This window comes from Pristiophorus japonicus, chromosome 1, assembly GCF_044704955.1.
Source record: "Pristiophorus japonicus isolate sPriJap1 chromosome 1, sPriJap1.hap1, whole genome shotgun sequence".
Classification (NCBI taxonomy): domain Eukaryota; kingdom Metazoa; phylum Chordata; class Chondrichthyes; family Pristiophoridae; genus Pristiophorus; species Pristiophorus japonicus.
Genome location: NC_091977.1, coordinates 169,706,425 through 169,732,181, shown reverse-complemented (window position 1 = coordinate 169,732,181; position 25,757 = coordinate 169,706,425). Strand labels below are relative to the sequence as shown.

Here is a 25,757-nt window from a genome sequence, read left to right as displayed (position 1 = left end):
TTTGGGCTCTTGCGATTTCGGGGTGTTAATCGCAGTGGGGTGTTAAAGATAGTGCCTGAAAATAGTTAGCACCCTCGACTGCAAGTTTTGCCAAAAATGTAAGATGGAGAAGCGTTGGCATTAACTCAGACATTGCCCAACGGACTTTGTGCGCCCGAGCCGTACCTCACGGCGGTAAAGAAGTTTCATTGTTGTTTAGTGCCCTGCAACTTAATGTTCCATATTGTATGGTTTGATTTTGATGGGGGGAGTTTTTGTGACTTTGTTGCGGTAAAATTTATCAATCATCATTTGCCATTGGTGTCTTGTGCATTATTCCAACATTCACCCGAGGTGTGCCTTTATGGAGGCATCTAGGGTGCCCAGTATTAGTTCCATCCCTCAGTTTCTTCCATTTAGGAGAGCCAGTCTATTACGAGCTGGCAATGTGCGACTCTTGGTCCGGCAGCATCTCCACGCTGCTTCCCCTGGGATGGGGTGGCTATCCAATTGGGATCTCGCCAGGTTCCTCTTTGTCGTCCTCCTCCTCCTGAGTGGGCATGCAATCCCCACTGGCAATGCCATGTCCCTCATGATGGCCAAGTTGTGCAGCACGCAGCACACTACAAAACTCGGATACCCGTTGAGGGGAGTGGGTTGAAGGCTGCCTCCAGAGTGGTCTAGGCATCGGTCTGCCTGTAGGAGATGGAATATCTCTGTCAGCACTTCCTTTTGGAAGCACAGCCTTCTCACACACTGCTCCTCAGAGAGCTGGAGGTATGGGCATTAGTGTCTGTAAACCAATGGTGGGTAAGCCCTCCTCCCCAGAAGTCTTTGGCCTCTTCTCATCCGTGGGCCGACATGGCAAAGAGCCTTTCTTCTAGTGGGGTACCGCAGGGTTCTGTGCTGGGGCCCCAGTTGTTTACATTGTACATTAATGATTTAGACGAGCGGATTAAATGTAGTATCTCCAAATTTGCAAATGACATTAAGTTGGGTAGCAGTGTGAGCTGCGAGGAGGATGCTATGAGGCTGCAGAGTGACTTGGATAGGATAGGTGAGTGGGCAAATGCATGGCAGATGAAGTATAATGTGGATAAATGTGAGGTTATCCACTTTGGTGGTAAAAACAGAGAGACAGACTATTATCTGAATGCTGACAGATTAGGAAAAGGGGAGGTGCAACGAGACCTGGGTGTCATGGTACATCAGTCACTGAAGGTTGGCATGCAAGTACAGCAGGCGGTTAAGAAAGCAAATGGCTTGTTGGCCTTCATAGCGAGGGGATTTGAGTACAGGGGCAGGGAGGTGTTACTACAGTTGTACAGGGCCTTGGTGAGGCCACACCTGGAGTATTGTGTACAGTTTTGGTCTCCTAACTTGAGGAAAGACATTCTTGCTATTGAGGGAGTGCAGCGAAGGTTCACCAGACTGATTCCCGGGATGGCGGGACTGACATATCAAGAAAGACTGGATCAACTGAGCTTGTATTCACTGGAGTTCAGAAGAATGAGAAGGGATCTCATAGAAACGTTTAAAATTCTGACGGGTTTAGACAGGTTAGGTGCAGGAAGAATGTTCCCAATGTTGGGGAAGTCCAGAACCAGGGGTCACAGTCTAAGGATAAGGGGTAAGCCATTTAGGACCGAGATGAGGAGAAACTTCTTCACCCAGAGAGTGGTGAACCTGTGGAATTCCCTACCACAGAAAGTTGTTGAGGTCAATTCACTAAATATATTCAAAAAGGAGTTAGATGTAGTCCTTACTACTAGGGGGATCAAGGGGTATGGTGAGAAAGCAGGAATGGGGTACTGAAGTTGCATGTTCAGCCATGAACTCACTGAATGGCAGTGCAGACCTGAAGGGCCGAATGGCCTACTCCTGCACCTATTTCCTATGTTTCCGATGTTTCTAGCTTAACACCGCCTGGCAACAGCATGGAGCATGATACGCTAGCAAACTAGTAATGCCCCCATTAAATTTTCTCGCTGAAGTTGTAAGGGCACAGTAATGGCAGATAAAAGTGAAGTTTGCAAGTCGGAGCTTCACGCAGCCTGATGTGCACAACCGTTGTAGTCAATGTGACCTGCGATGTGGGCGCCTCCATTTAGAAATGCTGCCAATACCGCCTGCCGTCCCCTGGGACCGCCTGGATTTTTCAGGTGTTTCCTGGGGCGGGCACCAAATGAGGCATTAAGGCAGAATATTCCATCCGGGGCGCTAGCACAGCATTGCACTATGATTGACGTCACCATCACACTAAAAATGGATGGCACGGCGGTAAGTTTTTGTGCGGCGCTAACCAGTAGTCAAATCTACCGGCCAGGTGGAAATTCATGGATGCCCGGCATTTTGCCCAGAAACAGCATTTAACACCCCGCCAGGGCACCAACCGAGGCACAAAAGAGCCGAAAATCCAGCGTACCTGAACCCCCCCCGAGATGAGGAGAAACTTCTTCACCCAGAGAGTGGTGAACCTGTGGAATTCTCTACCACAGAAAGTAGTTGAGGCCAATTCACTAAATATATTCAAAAGGGAGTTAGATGAAGCCCTTACTACTAGGGGGATCAAGGGGTATGGTGAGAAAGCAGGAAGGGGGTACTGAAGTTGCATGTTCAGCCATGAACTCATTGAATGGCGGTGCAGGCTAGAAGGGCTGAATGGCCTACTCCTGCACCTATTTTCTATGTTTCTATGTTTCTAAGTCTCTTTGGAGTTCCACTCTTTCTAGCTTTTCACCAATTAGAAATATTCTGCTCTATCGTTTTTATGTCCATAGTTGCTGACCTCACACTTGCCTACATTGAAATTAATTTGCTACAGTTTTGCTCATTCACGTAATCAATTAATAGCTCTTTGCAATTTTATGCTTCCATCTACATTGCTTACAAAGCCACATATCTTTGTGTCATCGGCAAGCTTGGATATGTGGCTTTCTATCCCATCATCTAAGTCATCAATAAATACTGTGAATAGTTGAGGCCCAAACACAGATTCTTGCAGGACACCACTAGTCATATCCTGCCAATTAGAATATCTACCCATTATCCCTATTCTCTCATTCCTGCCTCTCAACCAATTTCCTAACCAGGTCAATAATTTTCCTTCAATTCCATGAGCTCCAATGTTAACTCTCTCTTATGAAGGACTTTATCAAATACTTTCCAGAAATCCATATAAATAACATCCATTGACATTCCTCTGTCCATTACTTTAGTCACCTCTTCAAATAATTCAATCAGGTTCGTCAGGCAGGACCTGCCCTTCATTGCTGTCATTTTGCTTACGTTAATTTTAGTGAGTCCCCGTTCCTGATTCAATATTAGTTTTCTTGGGACATCCAGCATGCCATCCTCTTCCTCTACTCTAAATACTGACGCAAAGTAATTATTCAACATGCCTGCCTTTTCCTTAGTTTCATTTAAATGGGCAGAAATTTCCAGGGGTTCAGCGGGCACGATCGGTGGCGGGTCGGGTGGGAAAATGTTTCTTTTCCCTAGCAGTTCGGGATCCCGCTGTCAACCCGCCTTTCCCAAATGTTGGGTCTGTTAGTGCTGAGCAGACCAAACAGGCAGCGGCGGGGGAGGCAATTCAGGTCATTATGACCTTGTTAACAATGGATTAACGACAATTTTCATCTCACCTTCAGAGTTTACCAGGTCGCCTATGAAACCAACACTGCTCGGGGATCATGTCAGGTAAGCAGGGCGGAAGTTGAATGGCCATGGAATCATCTCCTTACTTGACAGCTGCAACTGTGCTATAAAATCTCCTATCTCACAGCTGTTCACTTTCCAAGATCAGAAGCTGTTGCTTACTGCATTTGGAATACAGATTGAGCTTTATGCAGATTGAAAGTGTTTGGTGCAAAATCTCTATCGAGTGTCACATCATTGGAACAACCTTTCACCATTGACAGATAGCTTCTGTCACCTCAACTTCACCTGCCATCGATTACAACTTGGTCCTCAAAATCTCACCACAATAATCCCCAACACCAGCAGCACCAGGCATACTAGCAGCACCAACAACAACATCAACTTATACTGCATAGGGCATCAGCACTTGACCACACTGCTGCCTGGAAGGCCAGGGATAGAAACATAGAAACATAGAAAATAGGTGCAGGAGCAGGCCATTCAGCCCTTCTAGCCTGCACCGCCATTCAATGAGTTCATGGCTGAACATGAAACTTCAGTACCCACTTCCTGCTTTCACGCCATACCCCTTGATCCCCCGAGTAGTAAGGACTTCATCTAAATCCTTTTTGAATATATTTAGTGAATTGGCCTCAACTACTTCCTGTGGTAGAGAATTCCACAGGTTCACCACTCTCTGGGTGAAGAAGTTTCTCCTTATCTCGGTCCTAAATGGCTTACCCCTTATCCTTAGACTGTGACCCCTGGTTCTGGACTTCCCCAACATTGGGAACATTCTTCCTGCATCCAACCTGTCCAAACCCGTCAGAATTTTAAACGTTTCTATGAGGTCCCCTCTCACTCTTCTGAACTCCAGTGAATACAAGCCCAGTTGATCCAGTCTTTCTTGATAGGTCAGTCCCACCATCCCGGGAATCAGTCTGGTGAATCTTTGCTGCACTCCCTCAATAGCAAGAATGTCCTTCCTCAAGTTAGGAGACCAAAACTGTACACAATACTCCAGGTGTGGCCTCACCAAGGCCCTGTACAACTGTAGCAACACCTCCCTGCCCCTGTACTCAAATCCCCTCGCTATGAAGGCCAACATGCCATTTGCTTTCTTAACCGCCTGCTGTACCTGCATGCCAACCTTCAATGACTGATGTACCATGACACCCAAGTCTCGTTGCACCTTCCCTTTTCCTAATCTGTCACCATTCAGATAATAGTCTGTCTCTCTGTTTTTACCACCAAAGTGGATAACCTCACATTTATCCACATTATACTTCATCTGCCACGCATTTGCCCACTCACCTAACCTATCCAAGTCACTCTGTAGCCTCATAGCATCCTCCTCGCAGCTCACACTGCCACCCAACTTAGTGTCATCCGCAAATTTGGAGATACTACATTTAATCCCCTCGTCTAAATCATTAATGTACAATGTAAACAGCTGGGGCCCCAGCACAGAACCCTGCGGTACCCCACTAGTCACTGCCTGCCATTCCGAAAAGTACCCATCTACTCCTACTCTTTGCTTCCTGTCTGACAACCAGTTCTCAATCCACGTCAGCACACTACCCCCAATCCCATGTGCTTTAACTTTGCACATTAATCTCCTGTGTGGGACCTTGTCGAAAGCCTTCTGAAAGTCCAAATATACCACATCAACTGGTACTCCTTTGTCCACTTTATTGGAAACATCCTCAAAAAATTCCAGAAGATTTGTCAAGCATGATCTCCCTTTCACAAATCCATGCTGACTTGGACCTATCATGTCACCATTTTCCAAATGCGCTGCTATGACATCCTTAATAATTGATTCCATCATTTTACCCACTACTGAGGTCAGGCTGACCGGTCTATAATTCCCTGCTTTCTCTCTCCCTCCTTTTTTAAAAAGTGGGGTTACATTGGCTACCCTCCACTCGATAGGAACTGATCCAGAGTCAATGGAATGTTGGAAAATGACTGTCAATGCATCCGCTATTTCCAAGGCCACCTCCTTAAGTACTCTGGGATGCAGTCCATCAGGCCCTGGGGATTTATCGGCTTTCAATCCCATCAATTTCCCCAACACAATTTCCCGACTAATAAAGATTTCCCTCAGTTCCTCCTCCTTAATAGACCCTCTGACCACTTATATATCCGGAAGGTTGTTTGTGTCCTCCTTAGTGAATACTGAACCAAAGTACTTGTTCAATTGGTCTGCCATTTCTTTGTTCCCCGTTATGACTTCCCCTGATTCTGACTGCAGGGGACCTACGTTTGTCTTTACTAACTTTTTTCTCTTTACATACCTATAGAAACTTTTGCAATCCGCCTTAATGTTCCCTGCAAGCTTCTTCTCGTACTCCATTTTCCCTGCCCTAATCAAACCCTTTGTCCTCCTCTGCTGAGTTCTAAATTTCTCCCAGTCCCCAGGTTCGCTGCTATTTCTGGCCAATTTGTATGCCATTTCCTTGGCTTTAATACTATCCCTGATTTCCCTAGATAGCCACGGTTGAGCCACCTTCCCTTTTTTATTTTTACGCCAGACAGGAATGTACAATTGTTGTAATTCATCCATGCGGTCTCTAAATGTCTGCCATTGCCCATCCACAGTCAACCCCTTAAGTATCATTAGCCAATCTATCTTAGCCAATTCATGCCTCATACCTACAAAGTTACCCTTCTTTAAGTTCTGGACCATGGTCTCTGAATTAACTGTTTCATTCTCCATCCTAATGCAGAATTCCACCATATTATGGTCACTCTTCCCCAAGGGGCCTCGCACAATGAGATTGCTAATTAATCCTCTCTCATTACACAACACCCAGTCTAAGATGGCCTCCCCCCTAGTTGGTTCCTCGACATATTGGTCCAAAAAACCATCCCTTATGCATTCCAGGAAATCCTCCTCCACCGTATTGCTTCCAGTTTGGCTAGCCCAATCTATGTGCATATTAAAGTCACCCATTATAACTGCTGCACCTTTATTGCATGCACTCCTAATTTCCTGTTTGATGCCCTCCCCAACATCACTACTACTGTTTGGAGGTCTGTACACAACTCCCACTAACGATTTTTGCCGTTTAGTGTTCTGCAGCTCTACCCATATAGATTCCACATCATCCAAGCTAATGTCTTTCCTAACTATTGCATTAATCTCCTCTTTAACCAGCAATGCTACCCCACCTCCTTTTCCTTTTATTCTATCCTTCCTGAATGTTGAATACCCCTGGATGTTGAGTTCCCAGCCCTGATCATCCTGGAGCCACGTCTCCGTAATCCCAATCACATCATATTTGTTAACATCTATTTGCACAGTTAATTCATCCACCTTATTGCGGATACTCCTTGCATTAAGACACAAAGCCTTCAGGCTTGCTTTTTTAACACCCTTTGTCCTTCTAGAATTTTGCTGTACAGTGGCCCTTTTTGTTCTTTGCCTTGGGTTTCTCTGCCCTCCACTTTTCCTCATCTCCTTTCTGTCTTTTGCTTTTGCCTCATTTTTGTCTCCCTCTGTCTCCCTGTATAGGTTCCCATCCCCCTGCAATATTAGTTTAACTCCTCCCCAACAGCACTAGCAAACACTCCCCCTAGGATTGCCTCATCATCGCCAGATTTACTTTATTTGTTGCTGTACACCCCAGCCACCACATGATGCACCAGGGTTGCACCGCCCAACACCAACACCATAAAGCATCCCAAGCCATTCCTTTCACACTCATCGCCATTGTGGGGGGTACCATTATGTCTCATCATTCACTGCAACTCACTAAGCCACTTTCAAAGGAGCACACAAATCTGTCCAAGAACATAAAGTGTTCAAAATAAAGGTTTTAATGTTTGACACCTAATTACATGAACATTGCATAAAACACTAAAGTGCCTACTCTTGTGTGCTGTTAGCTGGTATGATTAGACTACGATGAGGGTGAGTGTGAGGGGTGGTTAGTGAGATGGGGATGTATAATGAAGATAGAGAGAGATGGGTGGAGGTGCAAGGTATGTTGGTGTGAGTAAGGATGTGCAGGAGTAGGGTAGGGAAGGCAGAGTGATGGGGATGTGATGAGTGGCACAGCAGGATGAGGTTGAGTGTGGCTTTGCAGTAACATTTTGCAATCTACAGATATCATTGAAAGGTTTGCGCCACTGCAGCCTGGTCCTCCTTATGACATCCCTGCTTGTGTCCTCCTGTGCAATGTGCAACCAAGCTTCGTTGGTCTCCTGGGGAGGTCTCTTCCGCTCATTGGAAGGGAAGAGAACTTCCCTCCATGCTAATGGAGGGAGTCATGGGAGAGCCTGGGTGCAGCTGTGCACCTTTGTGCAGTGTTTGTCAGTGGCCCCCATGTCCGGCCAGTTATACGCCATCTGCGTGGAGCCTTTCCTGCGCCTCCTGCGGACGAGGTTGATGGGACTGGCTCTGCAAGGGCCGGCATGGAGGTCGTCCTCTCGGCTTACGCCAATGATGTGTACCTCATGGTCGAGAATCCCGTTGACCTGCGGAGGATGCGTGAGTGCCAGGAGATTTACTCGGCCGCATCCTCCGCCAGGATCAACTGGGAGAAATGTTCCGGACTCCTGGTGGGTCAGTGGCGGGTGTACTGCCTGCCGGAGGAGCTCAGGCCTTTTGCCTGGAGCATGACCCATCTCCTCTATCTGGGAGTTTACCTTAGCCCCGACGAGGAAGCCTGGCCAGCGAACTGGCAAGAGCTGGAGGCCAAGGTCGCCACTTGCCTAGGGCGCTGGACAGGACTGCTCCGCATGCTGTCCTACAGGGGTCGACTGCTAGTCATAAACCAGCTGGTGGCCGCTATGCTGTGGTACTGGCTGGTCACTTTGACCCCTCCCCCTGCGTTTGTCGCCAGGATACAGAAGAAGTTGGTGGACTTCTGGAACAACAGGAAGCACTGGGTCTCTGCCGCAGTCTTGAGTCTCCCGCTGAGGGAGGGCAGTCAGGCGTTGGTGTGCGTCGGCACCCAGCTAGCGACTTCCCGTCTTCAGACCCTGCAGAGATACCTTTACGTCGAGCCACCTCCGAGATGGCATGCGCTGGCGGCATATTTCTTTCGCCAGCAGTACAGCTTCAATTATGACACGCAGCTCCTGTTTGTGAGCCTGGGGATGTCAGGACCGCCGTGCAGGGGCTGCCTGTCTTTTACCAGGAACTCATCAGGGTCTGGAACAGAGTCACCACCAAGCACAGCTCTCCACCCTCTGGAGTGGCAGCTGTCCTGCAGAAGCCGCTGCTCAGGCATCTATACCTCCACGACCACGGTTTTAGGTGGCAGGTGGACGAGAGGGCTGTGGCTGGCGAAGTGACCCGGGTCAAGGACCTACTCGATGGCGGAGGAGCAGGCTGGATGGTGCCAGACGTGCTGGCACGGCGCCTAAACTGGGCCGACGTCCGCCGCGTGGCCAATGTCATCGAGTCGCTAAAAACAGCATTGAGCCCTGACTCCACTAGGTGTGTCGAGGAGGCTCAAGCACGTGGGGAGATCCCGTCCGAACTGACCCCCGTCCGGACGGAATTCCTCATCGGCGCCAAACCCCGGAACCTCCCTCGGGAGCCGGCGCCTCACAACTTGAGCCGCCTCGGGGAAATCCCCTCCGTGTCTTTCAGTTCTGCGCGGAGGGGTTTCCTGTACGGGCTGCTCCTGCACACTCTCAACCTTACCACCCTTGTTTGCCGTCCGGACACGCCATGGCGTACCATCTTGCCGTCCGGAGGAGGCGGGGGTCCCCGATGGAGGGCACTCTACGTGGGAGTCCTCCCACTATTTATTGGGGACTTGGCCTGGAGGGTGGTGCACGGAGCAGTCCCGTGCAATAAATTTTTAAGCCAGTTCACGGGCTCCCAGGCCGCCTGCAATTTCTGCGGTCTGGATGAGTCCGTGTTCCATGTTTTTATGCAATATGCGAAGTTGCAGCCCAAATTCCACTATTTAAAGGGGCTACTCCTCAAATTCTGGTTGCACTTCAGTCCCACACTCCTGATCTTTGGGCACTCTGTGCGGAGGGGAGCGGGTAGGTCCGAGGGTCTCCTCGTAGGACTGCTCCTGGGCACGGCCAAGGATGCCATCAGCCGGTCCAGGCAGCGGGCGGTCGAGGGAGTCGTTCAGCCTGACTGCTGGCCTCTCTTCCGCGCTTACATCCGAGCCAGGGTGTCCCTGGAGATGGAGCACGAGGTGTCCACCGGTACGCTCGCGGCCTTCCGCGAGAGGTGGGTGCCGGAGGGACTGGAGTGCATCATCACGCCCGGCAACCAAATTTTAATTTGATTTTATATGTTTTAAAGTTTAATTTGTTTTATTGCTGGGTTTTAGTGTGTCCCCCCAGTTAGGGGCACGTATAATTTGCCTCTCGGTGCCCTAAAAAAAAACACAAAAAAACACAAAAAAAGGGGGAAAAAAAACAAAAAAAAAAGGACACTTGAAAAATGTTTGGAGTGTCCTCCCCCTTTAATCAGGGGGGGCACTTGATTTAATTGGTTATTTGGTTACAACCAAAATAGTTGTCAGTGTTTGCAGCACCTCAATGCTGTAGAACACTGACAGCACAAATGTCAAAATAAATTTGTGCCTGGTCTCTTTAAGGAGACCAGCTGATGACGCGTCATCAAATGACGCCACCAGACCAGCTTCCTTTAATTGGCCGGTAAATGTGCTCGGCGGGTGTAACAAGCCCAATTAGGGGAAAATCATTTTGGACAGTGGGCTGGGGCCAGCAGCAAGGCCGTGACGCACCACAGACATTGTCCGCCGCAGACCCGCCAAGGTAGGGAAAACCCAGCCCAATACAACCACTATCACTAATGAAGTAGTACTAGGTAAAATAATCAGACTAAAGGTGGACAAGTCCCCTGGACCTGATGGCTTACAACTGAGGGTCTTAAGAGAAGTGGTGCAGAGATAGTGGATGCATTGGTTGTAATCTACCAAAATTCCATGAATTCTGGGGCGGTCCCAGCAGATTGGAAAACCGCAAGTGTAATGCCCCTATTTAAAAAAGGAGGCAGACAAAAAGCAGGAAACTATAGACCAGTTAGCCTAACATCTGTTGATAGGAAAATGCTGGAGTCCATTATTAAGGAAGCAGTAGTGGGACATTTGGAAAAGCATGATTCAATCAAGCAGAGTCAGCATGGTTTTATGAAAGGCAAATCATGTTTGACAAATTTGCTGGAATTCTTTGAGGAAGTAACGAGCAGGGTGAATAAGGGGGAATTAGTGGATGTGCTGTACTTTGATTTCCAGAAGGCATTCGATAAGGCGCCACATCAGAGGTTACTGCACAAGGAAAAAGCTCACAGGGTTAGGGGTAATATATTAGCATGGATAGAGCATTGGTTAACTAACAGAAAACAAAGAGTCAGGATAAATGGGTCATTTTACGGTTGGCAAACAGTGACTAATGGGGTGCCGCAGGGATTGGTGCTGGGTCCTCAATTATTTACAATCTATATTAATGACTTGGTTGAAGGGACCGAGTGTAATGTAGCCAAGTTTGCTGATGATACAAAGATGGGTGGGAAAGCAAATTGTGAAGAGGACACAAAAAATCTGCAAAGGGATATAGACAGGCTAAGTGAGTGGGCAAATATTTGGCAGATGGAGTATAATGTGGGAAAATGTGAGGTTATCCACTTTGGCAGAAATAATAGAAAAGCAAATTATTATTTAAATGGAGAAAAATTGCACGGTGCTGCAGCACAGAGAAACCTGCGGGTCCTTGTGCATGAAACACAAAAAGTTAATATGCAAGTAATCAGGAAGGCAAATGGAATGTTGACCTTTATTGCAAGGGTGATTGAGTATAAAAGCAGAGAAGTCCTGCTACAACTGTACAGGGTATTGGTGAAGCCACACCTGGTGTACTACATAGAGTTTTGTTCTCCGTATTTAAGGAAGGATGTACTTGCATTGGAGGTTGTTCAGAGAAGGTTCACTAAGTTGATTCTGGAGATGAGGGGTTGACCTATGAGGAAAGGTTGAGTAGGTTGGGCCTATACTCATTGGAGTTTAGAAGAATGAGAGCTGATCTTATTGAAACATAAGATAATAACGGGGCTCGATAAGGTGGATGCAGAGAGGATATTTCCACTCCTAGGGGAAACTAAAACTAGGGGACATAGTCTTAGAATAAGGGGCCGCCCATTTAAAACTGAGATGAGGAGAAATTTCTTCTCTCGGACGGTTGTAAATCTATGGAATTCTCTGCCCTAGAGAGCTGTGGAGGCTGGGTCATTGAATATATTTAAGGCGGAGATAGACAGATTTTTGAGCAATAAGGGAATAAAGGATTATGGGGAACGGGCAGGGAAGTGAAGCTGAGTCCATGATCTCCTAGTAAAGGATCCCCTTGCAATGAGTGATCATAGATTGGTTGAATTTCAAATTCAGATGTACGGTGAGAAAGTTGTATCTCAAACCAGCGTACTAAGCTTAAATAAAGGAGACTACAAAGGTATGAGGGCAGAGTTGGCTAAAGTGGACTGGGAAAATAGATTAAAGTGTAGGACGGTTGATGAACAGTGGTGTACAATTAAGGAGATATTTCACAACACTGAAGAAAAATATATTCCAGTGAGGAGGAAAGCGTGTAAAAGAAGATAGCCATCTGTAGCTAACTAAAGAAATAAAGGACGGTATCCAATTAAAAACAAGAGCATCGAAAGTGGCCAAAACTAGTGGGAGGACAGAAGATTGGGAAGCTTTTAAAAGCCATCAAAGAATGACTAAAAAAATTATTAATAAAGGGAAGATAGACTATGAAAGTAAACTAGCATGAAATATAAAAAGAGTTGCAAGAGTTTCTATAGGTATATAAAAAGAAAAAGAGTGGCTAAAGTAAATGTTGGTCCCTTAGAGGACGAGACTGGGGAATTAGTAATGGGGAACATGGAGTTGGCAGAAACTCTGAACAAATATTTTGTATCAGTCTTTACTGTAGTGGACACCAACAATATTCTAACAGTGGATAGTCAAGGGGCTAGAGCAGGGGGGGATCTCACCCTACATCTGAATATGAAATTCCTTAATTGTACACCACTGTTCATCAACCGTCCTACACTTTAATCTATTTTCCCAGTCCACTTTAGCCAACTCTGCCCTCATACCTTTGTAGTCTCCTTTATTTAAGCTTAGTACGCTGGTTTGAGATACAACTTTCTCATCGTACATCTGAACTTGAAATTCAACCAATCTATGATCACTCATTCCAAGGGGATCCTTTACTAGGAGAGCATGGACTCAGCTCCACTTCCCTGCCCGTTCCCCATAACCCTTGAAATCAAGCGCAGGCAGCGGAAAGAGCATGCGGCAAACCAGTCCCTCAACGACTATCTGTCCCAACTGTGACAGAGTCTGTGGCTCTCGTACTGGACTGTTCAGCCTCCAAGGAACTCACTTCAGGAGTGGAAGCAAGTCTTCCTCGATTCCGAGGGACTGCCTATGATGATGATGATAGGGGGGGGAGTAACTTAACACAATCACAATCACTAAGGAGGTGGTACTCAGTAAGATAATGGGACTAAAGGCAGGTAAATCCCCTGGACCTGATGGCTTGTATCCTAGGGTCTTAAGAGAAGTAGCGGCAGGGATAGTGGATGCATTGGTTGTAATTTACCAAAATTCCCTGGATTCTGGGGAGGTCCCAGCAGATTGGAAAACTGAATATGTAATGCCCCTATTTAAAAAAGGAGGCAGACAAAAAGAAGCAAACTATAGACCAGTTAGCCTAACTTCAGTGGTTGGGAAAATGTTGGAGTCCATTATTAAAGAAGCAGCAGCATGACATTTGGAAAAGCATAATTCAGTCAGGCAGAGTCAGCATGGATTTATGAAGGGGAAGTCATGTTTGACAAATTTGCTGTAATTCTTTGAGGATGTAATGAACATGGTGGATAAAGGGGAACCAGTCGATGTGGTGTATTTGGACTTCCAGAATGCATTTGATAAAGTGCCATATAAAAGGTTACAGCATAAGATAAAAGTTCACAGGGTTGGGGGCAATATATTAGCATGGATAGAGGATTGGCTAACTAACAGAAAACAGAAAGTTGGGATAAATGCTTCATTCTCAGGTTGGCAATCAGTAATGAGTGGGGTGCCGCAGGGATCAGTGCTGGGACCCCAACTATTTACAATATATATTAACGACTTGGAAGAAAAGACCGAGTGTAACGTAGCCAAGTTTGCTGACGATACAAAGATGGGAGGAAAAGCAATGTGTGAGGAGGACACAAAAAAATTGCAAAAGGACATAGACAGGCTAAGTGAGTGGGCAAAAATTTGGCAGATGGAGTATAATATTGGAAAGTGTGAGGTCATGCAATTTGGCAGAAAAAAATCAAAGAGGAAGTTATTATTTAAATGAACAAAAATTGCAAAGTGCTGCAGTACAATGGGACCTGGGGGTCCTGGTGCATGAAACACAAAAGGTTAGTATGCAGGTACAGCAAGTGATCAGGGTGCCTTTATTACAAAGGGGATGGAATATAAAAGCAGGGAAGTCTTGCTACAGTTATACAGGGTATTGGTGAGGCCACACCTGGAATACTGTGTAAAGTTTTGGTTTCCATATTTACGAAAGGATATACTTGCTTTGGAGGCAGTTCAGAGAAGGTTCACTAGGTTGATTCTGGGGATGAGGGGGTTGACTTATGAGGAAAGTTTGAGGAGCTTGGGCCTCTACTCATTGGAATTCAGAAGAATGAGAGGTGATCTTATCGAAATTATAAGATTATGAGGGGGCTTGAAAGGTGGATGCAGAGAGGATGTTTCCACTGATAGGGGAGACTAGAACTACGGGGCATAATCTAAGTGTCATGTCACCCTTGGCAACCTGTATCACACCACCACCAGAGGGCTTACCTGTTGGATCTCAGCATCCCTTGGGAGCACTGTATATAAGCAGGCCCCCCACGCAGTACCTGCACTCTGGAGTCTAATTAAAAGGAGCTAAGGTCACACTTACTCTTGTGAAGAATCTTCTAGCTCCAGTAAAACCAACAACCAAATCCTATGAAGAATTGTGTACGCTGGTCCGGGAGCACCTAAATCCGAAGGAAAGCGTTTTGATGGTGAGGTATCGGTTCTACACGTGTCAGCAGTCGGAGGGCCAGGAAGTGGCAAGCTACGTCGCCGAACTAAGGCGCCTTGCAGGACACTGCGAATTCGATGGATTCCTTGAACAAATGCTGAGAGATTTTTTCGTGCTTGGCATTGGTCATGAGATAATCCTTCACAAACTACTGACTGTTAAAACATCAAATCTGAGCAAAGTCATAACGATAGCCGAGGCATTTATGTCCACCAGCAATAACACCATACAAATTTCGCAGCATAAAGAGTTTTCGGCCAGTGCTGTGCACAAAGTAACGTCGTTTTCGAGCAGGAATTTTCATGGCAGAACGTACACGCTGGCTGCTGCATGACCTCAGGTGACCCAGAGTCTGCCATTAATCGTTAATGCGAGGCAATTAACACCTTGTTGGCGTTGTGGAGGTGATCATCGGGCCCATCAATGCCGCTTCAAGCACTATGCATGTAACGGCTGCAGAACAATGGGACACCTCCAGCAAATGTGCAGGCAAGCTACAAACCCTGCAAATCACCATGTTGCAGAGGAAGATCGATCCACGGTGGATCAGGCTGAACTAGAGACTCGAACTGAGGAGGCAGAAGTACACACCTTCACCACAAAATGTCCACCAATAATTTTAAAAGTTGAACTGAACGGAATTCCATTATCCATGGAACTGGACACAGGTGCGAGTCAGTCCATAATGAGCACAAAGGCCTTTGACAGGCTGTGGTGCAACAAGCCACACAGGCCCAAGCTCAGCCCCATTCATATCAAGCTAAGGACTTACACCAAAGAACTGATCCCTGTAATTGGCAGTGCAGAAGTCAAAGTCTCCAATGATGGAGCAGTGCACGAACTCCCACTATGGATCGTGCCAGGGGATGGCCACACCCTGTTTGGCAGAATCTGGCTGGGAAAAATCCGCTGGAATTGGGACGACATCCGAGCACTTTTGTCCGTCGACGACGCCTCATGTGCCCAGGTTCTGAGCAGATTTCCATTGTTGTTCAAGCCAGGCATCAGAAGTTTCTCGGGGGCGAAAGTGCAGATCCACTTGGTTCCCAGTACACGACCCATCCACCACAAGGCATGGGCGGTACCGTACACGATGCGAGAAAAAGTGGAAATTGAGCTGGACAGGCTGCAGCGAGAAAGCATCATCGCGCCGGTGGAATTCAACAAGTGGGCCAGTCCGATTGACCCGGTATTCAAAGGTAATGGCAAGGTCAGAATTTATGGGGACTATAAAGTAACGATTAACTGTTTTTCGCTACAGGACCAGTACTCGCTACCCAAGGCAGACGACCTATTTGCGACCCTGGCTGGAGGAAAGACGTTCACCAAATTGGACCTGACCTCGGCCTACATGACGCAAGAGCTGGCTGAATCTTCAAAAGGCCTCACCTGCATCAACACGCACAAAAGTCTGTTCATCTATAACAGATGCCCATTCGGGATTCGGTCGGCTGCGGCAATTTTCCAACGGAACATGGAGAGCCTGCTATAGTCAGTTCCACGCACCGTGGTTTTCCAGGACGACATACTGATCACAGGTCAGGACACCATCGAAGAAGAATCTGGAAGAGGTTCTAAGTCAGCTAGATCACGTGGGACTCAGGTTGAAATGCTCGAAGTATGTTTTCCTGGCGCCAGAGAAGAATCGCAGCAAATGGCATCAGACCCACCGACGCCAAGACGGAGGCAATCAAGAACATGCCAAGACCACAGAACGTGACGGAGCTGCGGTCGTTCCTGGGACTCCTCAACTATTTTGGTAATTTCCTACCCGGGTTAAGCACCTTGCTAGAACCCCTACATGTGCTACTGCGCAAGGGAGATGACTGGGTATGGGGGCATTCACAAGAGACTGCCTTTTGAGAAAGCCAGAAATCCATTATGTTCAAACAAACTGCTTGTTCTGTATAACCCACATAAACGATTAGTGCTAGCTTGCGATGCGTCGTCACACAGGGTCGTGTGTGTTACAACAGGCTAATGAATCGGGGATTTTGCAGCCGGTCACTTCTACATCCAGGAGTCTGTCCAAGGCCGAAAGAGCCTACAGTATGATTGAAAAAGAAGCTCTGGTGTGCGTTTACGGGGTGAAAAAAATGCACCAGTATTTGTTTGGTCTCAAGTTTGAGCGTGAAACTGACCATAAGCCGCTCATATCGCTATTCTCAGAGAGCAAAGGGATTAACACCAATGCTTCTGCCACATCGAAAGATGGGCGCTCACGCTGTTGGCATACAACTATGTAATCCGCCACAGACCGGGCACAGAGAACTGCGCTGATGCTCTCAGTCGGCTACCATTGTCCACCATCGGGGTGGAAATGGCACAGCCTGCAGACTTGCTCATGGTGATGGATGCATTCAAAAACGAAAAGTCACCCATTATGGCCTGCCAGATCAGGCAGGATCCTTTACTGTCCCTGGTAAAAAAAACTGTTCTCCATGGGAGCTGGTCCAGCGTCCCAGCGGAGATGCAGGAAGAGATTAAGCCGTTCTACAGGCACAAAGACGAAATGTCCTTACAGCCGGACTGCCTTTTGTAGGATAATCGCGTGCTCTTGCCCAACGTTCATATATGACCTACACAGCACCCACCCAGGCATTGTAATGATGAAAGCCATAGCCAGATCCCATGTGTGGTGGCCCGGCATCGACTCAGATTTAAAGTCATGTGTGCGCCAGTACAACACTTGCTCGCAACTGAGCAATGCACCCAGGGAGGCACCGCTAAGTTTGTGGTCGTGGCCCTCCAAACCGTGGTCTAGGATCCACGTTGACTATGCGGACCCATTTCTAGGCAAAATGTTCTTGGTTGTTGTGGATGCTTTTTCAAAATGGATTGAATGTGTAATAATGTCTGTAAACACATCCACCGCCACCATCGAAAGCCTACGAGCCATGTTTGCCACACACGGCCTGCCTGATGTCCTAGTCAGCGACAATGGGCCGTGTTTCACCAGTGCTGAATTCAAGGAATTCATGACCCGCAATGGGATCAAGCACGTCACATCTGCCCCGTTCAAGCCCGCATCCAATGGCCAGGCAGAACGCGCAGTTCAAACCATCAAGCAAAGTTTGAAATGCGTGTTGGAAGGCTCCCTGCAGACCCAACTGTTCCGAGTTCTGCTCAGCTGCCGCACCAGACCCCACTCGCTCACCAGGGTTCCCCAGCTGAGCTGCTCATGAAAAGGGCGCTCAAAACAAGGCTCTCTCTTGTCCACCCTGATCTCCATGGTCACGTCGAGGGCAGCTGGCATCAACAAAGTATGTACCATGATCGCGCAAACTTGTCACGCAATATTGAGGTCAATGACCCTGTGTTTGTACTCAATTATGGACATGGTCCCAAATGGCTCACTGGCACGGTTATAGCCAAAGAAGGGAGTAGGGGTTTCAGGTCAAATTGGCCAATGGACTAACGTGCAGAAAGCATTTGGACCAAACCAAATTGCGGTTCACTAACAGCTACGAGAATCCCGAAGAGGACACCACCAACTTCGACTGCCCAACATACACACAAGTGGCAACCAACATCATGGTTGACCACGAAGCCAAACTCACCAGGCCCAGCAGCTCAGTGAAGAACCAACCAATTCACCCACACCTGCTTTTGTACCGAGATGATCGACAATGGGAGCGAAAAGTCCCAGATCGTCTCACCCTGTAAATAAGTGTACTATTGACTTTACAAGGGAGTGATGTCATGTATTTAACCCTTGGCAACCTGTATCACACCACCTCCAGAGGGCCTACCTGTTGGAGTCCCAAGGGATCCCAGCATCCTCTGGGAGCACTGTATATAAGCAGGCCCCCCACGCGGTATCTGCACTCTGGAGTCTAAATAAAGGAGCTAAGGTCACACTTACTGATTGCTTACAGTACCCAGTTTCAACCTTTATTATGAGCATAACACTTCGAATAGGGGCCGTCCATTTAAAACTGAGATGAGGAGGAATTTCTTCTCTCAGAGGGTTTTAAATTTTTGGAATTCGCTGTGGATGGGACATTGAATAAATTTAAGACAGAGATAGACAGTTTCTTAACCGATAAACGAATAAGAGGTTATGGGGAGGGAAGTGGACCGGAGTCCATGATCGGATCAGCCATGATCGTAATTGTGGAAGAAAACGATCTATGTCCTATTATAAAGGAAAGGGTTAAGTTCACTCTTTGCTGAGTTTGTAGAATTAGTGGAGCTAGAAAAGAAAACACCCAAACCTCTCAGATCTTGGAACAAAGAATGACTATCTAGTGTTTACATGAGTTTCCAGATACCCTGCTTATCAGAAAACAGACAGGGAGAAACTATGCAAGGACAAGATAAAGTGTGCCTCCTGGAATGACCTTTGTGTTTACAGGATGTATGATTAATGCTCATGTGTGGTGTGTTTTAGATAAAATTCCTGTTTCAACTGTATAAAGAGAGCGCGGGTTTTCTTGTAAAACTCAGAGTTTTGCCTCAGTGCGGACTGAGGGGACTCTCCGAGATATCTTGTTAGGAAATAAAATTCTCTCGAAGCACAGCTCTGAAAGCCTCCGCCTGAGTTAATTTAAGCTAAAATTTCCTCGACAGTATTAAATGGCGGAGCAGGCTCGTTAATATAGATTGTAAATGGTTGGGGTCCCAGCACTGATCCCTGCGGCACTCCACTAGTTACTGGTTGCCAACCAGAGAATGAACCATTTATCCCATCTCTTTGTTAGTTAGCCAATCCTCTATCCATGCTAATATATTACCCCCAACCCCTTGAACTTTTATCTTGTGCAGTAGCCTTTTAAGTGGCACCTTGTCAAATGCCTTCTGGAAGTCCAAATACACCACATCGACTGGTTCCCCTATATCCATCCTGTTCGTTATATCCGCAAAGAATTCCAGCAAATTTGTCAAACATGACTTCCCCTTCATAACTCCATGCTGACTCTGCCTGACCCAATTTTGCTTTTCCAAATGTCCAGCTACTGCTTCTTTAATAATTGACTCCAACATTTTCCCAACCACAGATGTTAGACTAACTGGGCTATAGTTTGCTGCTTTTTGTCTGCCTTCTTTTTTAAATAGGGGCGTTACATTTGCAGTTTTCCAATCTGCTGGGACCTCCCCAGCATCCAGGGAATTTTGGTAAATTACAACCAATGCATCTACAATCCCTGCCGCTACTTCTCTTAAGACCCTAGGATGCAAGCCATCAGGTCCAGGGGATTTATCTGCCTTTAGTCCCATTATCTTACTGAGTACCACCTCCTTAGCGATTGTGATTGTATTAAGTTATGTACTCTGTGAATCAATAACCTAACCGGGGAATTTCTTTTCCTGTAAATAAAATGCTTAAACGTGAGCACAACTTGTTACCAAAGTCACTTAATAATATGCATGTAAAGAAATAACGATTAATTAGAAAAAATAATTATTTGTCAACTGCTCCAAATGCGTTGTATATTTCAAGAAAAAAATGACAGCAGCTTGTGAGAAAATTGTACTTAATTGTGGGAACTCTGCAACTGACCCGAACTGACAGCAGACCCCCTCCCCAATACATTGAAGGAGAGCCGCTGCGAAACGTCGGGGAGTTCATTACTCCACCAGCACCTGTGAGTCAAACCCGTTATCTCCCGCCCTCAGTCCAGAGATGCAAAGTCCGAAGTCCAGTTGGTCTGAAGACCCATTGACTCTCTGGAGTTAAAATCAGTCCCCTTGGCTACAATTCCCTCACGGTTACCGACCCAAACCTACACAGTGCTTAACGTGGTTAACCGTACAGAGAAATCGAGCTGAGAAATGGTTCCTTTGGTTCATTTGTCAGCACAAAGTGGACAAGGAAAATACAGGGTGCTTGCTTACCTTACTGTGGATGAGAGGAAAAGTCATTGTGGCATTCCCGCACGATGCAGTGAAGCAATACAGACAAGCCCCGCTATAGCACTCTGTAGCAATCCTGAGAGCAGCCTGCTGCAGTCATTACACCAGGAAACACATTAGTCTAAGGCCAGTCACAACTAGTGTCTTGCGTGTTACCAAACCCAATCCTCCCCACACCCAATTATGGGGAGGAGGTGGAGAGATGTTACAGAAATAATCTCCCCCTCATGTTGAAACCTCAAATAATTTTAATATTAAGATCAATAAATAAAACTACAAAAAGTGAAATAGTATCAGGATATAATTTAGCCTTTCATTCTAAATAGTGTTTCTTTTACGTAAAGCTCGCATTCCAATGAAATAACAACAAACTAAAACAATGTTTTAAAAATCCAGTAACCAACTGGTATCTATAAGAAAATAAATAACAGAATATGGCAAAATTGTGACATTTATTTATTTGGTGAAAATGAGAGTATTTTTGGTTTGAAATTACAATCTCATAATTATAGTTACTTTCAGTTCATAACTCAGTATAAATTAACCAGTATCCTAATGTGCGTTCATGTGTGGGGAGCGGCTTGTTGCTTGCTTAGCCTGCTGCATTAATCTGCCCTTACACAATGGTGCAAGGGCAAATAATTTAAATTGTGATGCAAATCTGAGTCAATTATTGAAAGAAGAATTAAACACCAAATAAAAGTATGAGTATAATACAACCAACCAACAGTGGTTAGAATTTTAATTTAACTTTTCCAGGAAACCTTGTAATTCTTGGCTGAAATATTAGTTGGCTCGGGTTATCATTCAAACATTTTATTAAGAAGATACAGCATCATTCTCAAAACCATAAAAATTGAAGGAGAAAGCAAGCAGGTGCAACCATCTGTTACCATCCCACATGAATGAATCGAATATACAGAGTAGAGCTGGTTTCTTCCATCTCTTTCTTCCAAACCCGCGACCTCTACTACCTAGAAGGACAAGGGCAGCAGGCAAATTGGAACACCACCACTTCTAACTTCTCCTCTATGTCACACACCATCCTGACTTGGAAATATATCGCCTTTCCTTCATTGTCGCTGGGTCAAAATCCTGGAACTCCCTCCCGAACAACACTATGGGAGTATATTCATCTCAGGAACTGCAGCGGTTCAAGAAGGAGGCTCACCACCTTCTTAGGAATGGGCAATAGATGCTGGTCTTGCCACTGATGCCCACATCCTGTGAATGAATACATTTTTTTTAACCATTTTTTAAAAGTACACACCAGCAGTTGTTTTTCCAGGGTTTCTGCAGCTCGGAAGAAGCCCTGCAGAAATTCAGCTTCAGACTGTCCAGGAAAAGAGTGGTTATCTGATCTTCTCCAATTCTGGCCTCTTGCTGATTGATCCCTGATTTTAATCGCTCCACCATTGGCAGCTGTGCCTTCAGCACTGAAATAACTTCCCTAAGCCTCTCTGCCTCTCATTTCTCCTTTAAGATGCTCCTTAAAACCAACCCCACCTACCTAATATTTCCTTATGTGGTTCAGTATCAAATTTTGTTTGATAACGCTCCTGTGAAGGACCTTGGGACATTTTACTACATTAAAGGCACTATATAAATGCAAGTAGCTCTGAGATATTCAAGAAGGAACTGGTTTGATATTTGGCATATAAAGCGATTGAGGGATTGAGGACATATATTGCATGGTACTTTTTTTGAAATTTGAGATCAAGCAGATGGATCACTGGGCTCCTAAAATCTAATTGAGGTGCTTAGAATGATAAAAGGATTTGATTGGGTAGATACAGAAAAACTATTTCCTCTGGTGAGGGAATCCAGAACTTGGATGTTACAATCTTAAAATGAGAGCTAGTCCTTTCAAGAATAAAATCAGGAAAGGGTAGTGAAGTCTTGAGTTCTCTTCCCCAAAGGCTGTGGATGCTGGGGAGTTGTAAGGTGCAAGACTGAGATGACCAGATTTTTATTAGGTAAGGGTTTTGAGCGATATGGATCAATGGCAGTATTTAAAATGCAGACAAGCCATAATTTATTGGAATGCTGGAACCGACTGGAGGGGCTGAATGACCTACTGCTGTTCCACTCTTGAAGTTGGACAATAGGTCACACTGGACATATAATCAAGTATGGATAGAAGGTTAAAGTGTACATGCAGAAAGCAGGGCAGCCATTCCAAACTAAACACGTAAAGACAAGGATTAGGTTGAGAACTGTACATCTGTACTTTATTTGAAGGTTGCCTTTCAATATATCATGTCTTAACAGGAGAGATAAATCGGGGATGGTATGACGCAAACCGACACATCAGCGGAAACAGTACCCAGCACAAGCAAAGGTCAAATTGGAGCCAGGCACATAAGTGATAAGATCCTCAGACATCGTAAAATGGAAAAATACCCGGAATAGGCGGGATAGAAATCATCTTTGCTTTGAGTGACAAGGGCTTTTGACCATTCGAACGGATGTATGTATGTCACATGTATTGAATGTCCGGCCGTGATAGGCTGAGTAACTGTATAAAAATCCTGTGTATTCTTTGTTAGGAGAGAGTGTGAGGGGATAAAAAAATGGTCACTCAAGTGGATACTGAAGGTAGTGAATTGATCTGACGCATGGTCCAGAATGTATGTAAAACTCGCTTATGTATGTAAAGCATGCTTATACACTTGCTCAAATGGATTTTAAGAAGGGGAAGCTACGCAGCAAAGCATGATGGTTAATGAACCATCCATTGTATTAACCTTAGTACAGACTCATGGAAACTTATATATTCAGTACAGAACAAGGACAGTAAAATGTTTGGGAATATAGATTAGAGCAGCATGGGAACAGGATGGTATTGACTGGTAGTTTTGACTAGAGTTCTTGGGAGAGGGATAAGGAGGCACCACCCTGGAAAACAAAGTTAATCAACATGTCCTGAGGAACTGGGGCAAAGTTGACACCACTGAATAACACATTCCAGAAGGGCGACATGTGATGGGAGATGGACAGGTGAGGAAGAACCACTCAGAGCCAGTCTGATAAGGGTCAACAAATTAATGTAACTTCGCTGATAGCAGTAGGACAATCGGTGGTTTTGTAGGAGGATTGCAAACCTCGAAAAACTGTATAATTGTAATTGTAAAACCTCTGATCGGGGAAGCGTTCATCGGAACCCTTTTCTAGCATGCTTGAATAAAAAACGGTTAACCGAGGTTTCATCTGAGTGATTCCGTGGTCGCTAAACGAACGGACGGGTGTCGATTCCTTATATCAGGGAGTCCACCTGATATAAGGAATCTTTTTACCCCAACAGAGAGCGAGTAGGGCAGCTCAGCAGGGGGCTGACTTCAGGCTCGACTCTCCCTTGCAAGTAAAATAAACTGCTTGTGTTTGAATCCTAACAGACTGTGTCGAGGTTAATTATTTTAATCTCCACTTAAACTTCAACTCCACTTTTCGTAGACCAATTAATGAGAAAGGAGGACTGTGAACCACTGCATGATGACTGTATGTTGCTACCATCAGATGGAGAATAGACATTGCTTTGTGATGGCATTACTGCTGCTTACTGGCAAATGAAGATAATCTCATGTAATGTGGCTGCTGCTAGGTGAATACGTTCTGCTTAATTTAATCAAGGTTCAAAAAAGTAGGATTTTATTATAATTAGGGAGATAGTGAAATGCAATTGATCACTGTTCTTTTCAAAATACTTCTTTGCCATTTATCTTGAGTGGAGTGTTTTTTTCCTTGATTTATTGTGGTTGCATTACAACTAATGTTAAAGATTGGCTGCAATTTGTAAAAGTCAATTCTTAAAGTTGGAAGTATAGACTTTTGCTGACGTCGACTTCCTATTTATTAAACTTGTTCCTGAGGATTACGCTATATTCTTCTTCATGAGCATGTAATTTGCAGGGCTGCCTAACATGCAGAACAAGACTGTGTTGTCCAGAAAATGCAATGAAACCCTTTGTTAGAGCACAACATTGAGAGAGTTTGAGCCCATGATGTGGGCTTTTTCGTTTTGTCCTCTTACATTCGCGTATTCGCCAGGCTTCACCTGCATTTTCCCCTTTAATTTCACATCCATAGCTTTTATTTTTCTTGTTTATATTTCATGCTTTTGTTTTCCATGAACATCCCTGTCTTTTTACACCCTCCCTGTCATGTATTCAACCAGCATTGTAACCCATGTATAAACTGACCTAAGTTGTACACCGTGAGAACACTGACCACTAGGTGGGAGACACTCCTAACCTGGACCTTCAGGTATAAAAGGGGAAGCTCCACCCACCTTCATCACTTGAGTGCTAAGGAATAAAGGACAGGTCACAGACTGACCTTCTCTCAAGCATGGGCCTCGTGTGCATTTATACTGTGGAGTAAGGACGTATCAATGGCGACAAGAAACTGGGATTTAAACCACGCGAGCATGGCCACTAGCAGAACAGACGAGAGGTACTGTGTTAAGGAATGGTTGGGACAGAGATTCAACATTGTTAAAGCAGCACACAGTTCTCCAGGCAGACAAGGGCAGTCAGGCATGCCCCAACATGTAGTCGAACCCAGAGGGGGAGTTCGACAGAGACAATGGCAAGCTGAACAGCGATTCACGCCATTGCAAGGGACAATGCGGCCAGTAATAGGGCCATCAACACCTGTTAATGGTGCACTCAAGGACAATAACAGGGGCAGTCAGGGACGATCGACTGGCAAAGGACCTTTTGTTTCAAACCGCAACTCATGCTGGAGGCGTGGAGGCATACATTCAGCCGGAGTTTGCAGAGATGAGCAAAATACTTGCAGAAATTGCAGAAATGAACGCTGGGGGAAATCGCTGGAAGCTGAAGTTCAGCGAGTTCATGTGGAGCACGTATACAGTTCATACACCAGGACGCCACCGATAATGATGAAAGTGCTCCTCAATGGCATCCCAGTATCAATGGAGTTAGACACGGGTGCCAGCCAGTCCCTGATGGGTATCAAACAGTTCGAAAAGTTGTGGGCATCCAAGGCCAGGAGGCCAAAATTATCGCCGATTGACGCACAGCTACGGACTTACACAAAGCAGATCATTCCGGTGCTAGGCAGCGCCACGGTAGTCGTGACCCACAAAGATTCGGAGAACAGGTTGCCACTCTGGATTGTCCCAGGGGACGGTCCCGCACTACTGGGGAGGAGTTGGCTTGCTGTCATGAACT

The 25,757-nt window shown here is 45.9% G+C and overlaps 1 protein-coding gene across 4 annotated transcripts in view; it reads right to left on the bottom strand.

Moving 5' to 3' along the window:
• The window catches only part of mctp1a (multiple C2 domains, transmembrane 1a), a 979,537-nt gene that overhangs the window by 741,513 nt on the left and 212,267 nt on the right, over window positions 1-25,757 (bottom strand). For 3 of the 4 annotated variants that reach the window (XM_070884861.1, XM_070884869.1, XM_070884876.1), the window contains exon 1: window positions 20,545-20,642. The exons of the other annotated variant lie outside the window; for it this stretch is intronic. In XM_070884861.1, the coding sequence (XP_070740962.1) occupies window positions 20,545-20,571 (27 nt within the window). In that variant the 5' untranslated portion in view covers window positions 20,572-20,642. Of the gene's footprint in view, window positions 1-20,544; window positions 20,643-25,757 lie in introns of those variants that run through there. 4 annotated transcript variants of the gene reach the window in all.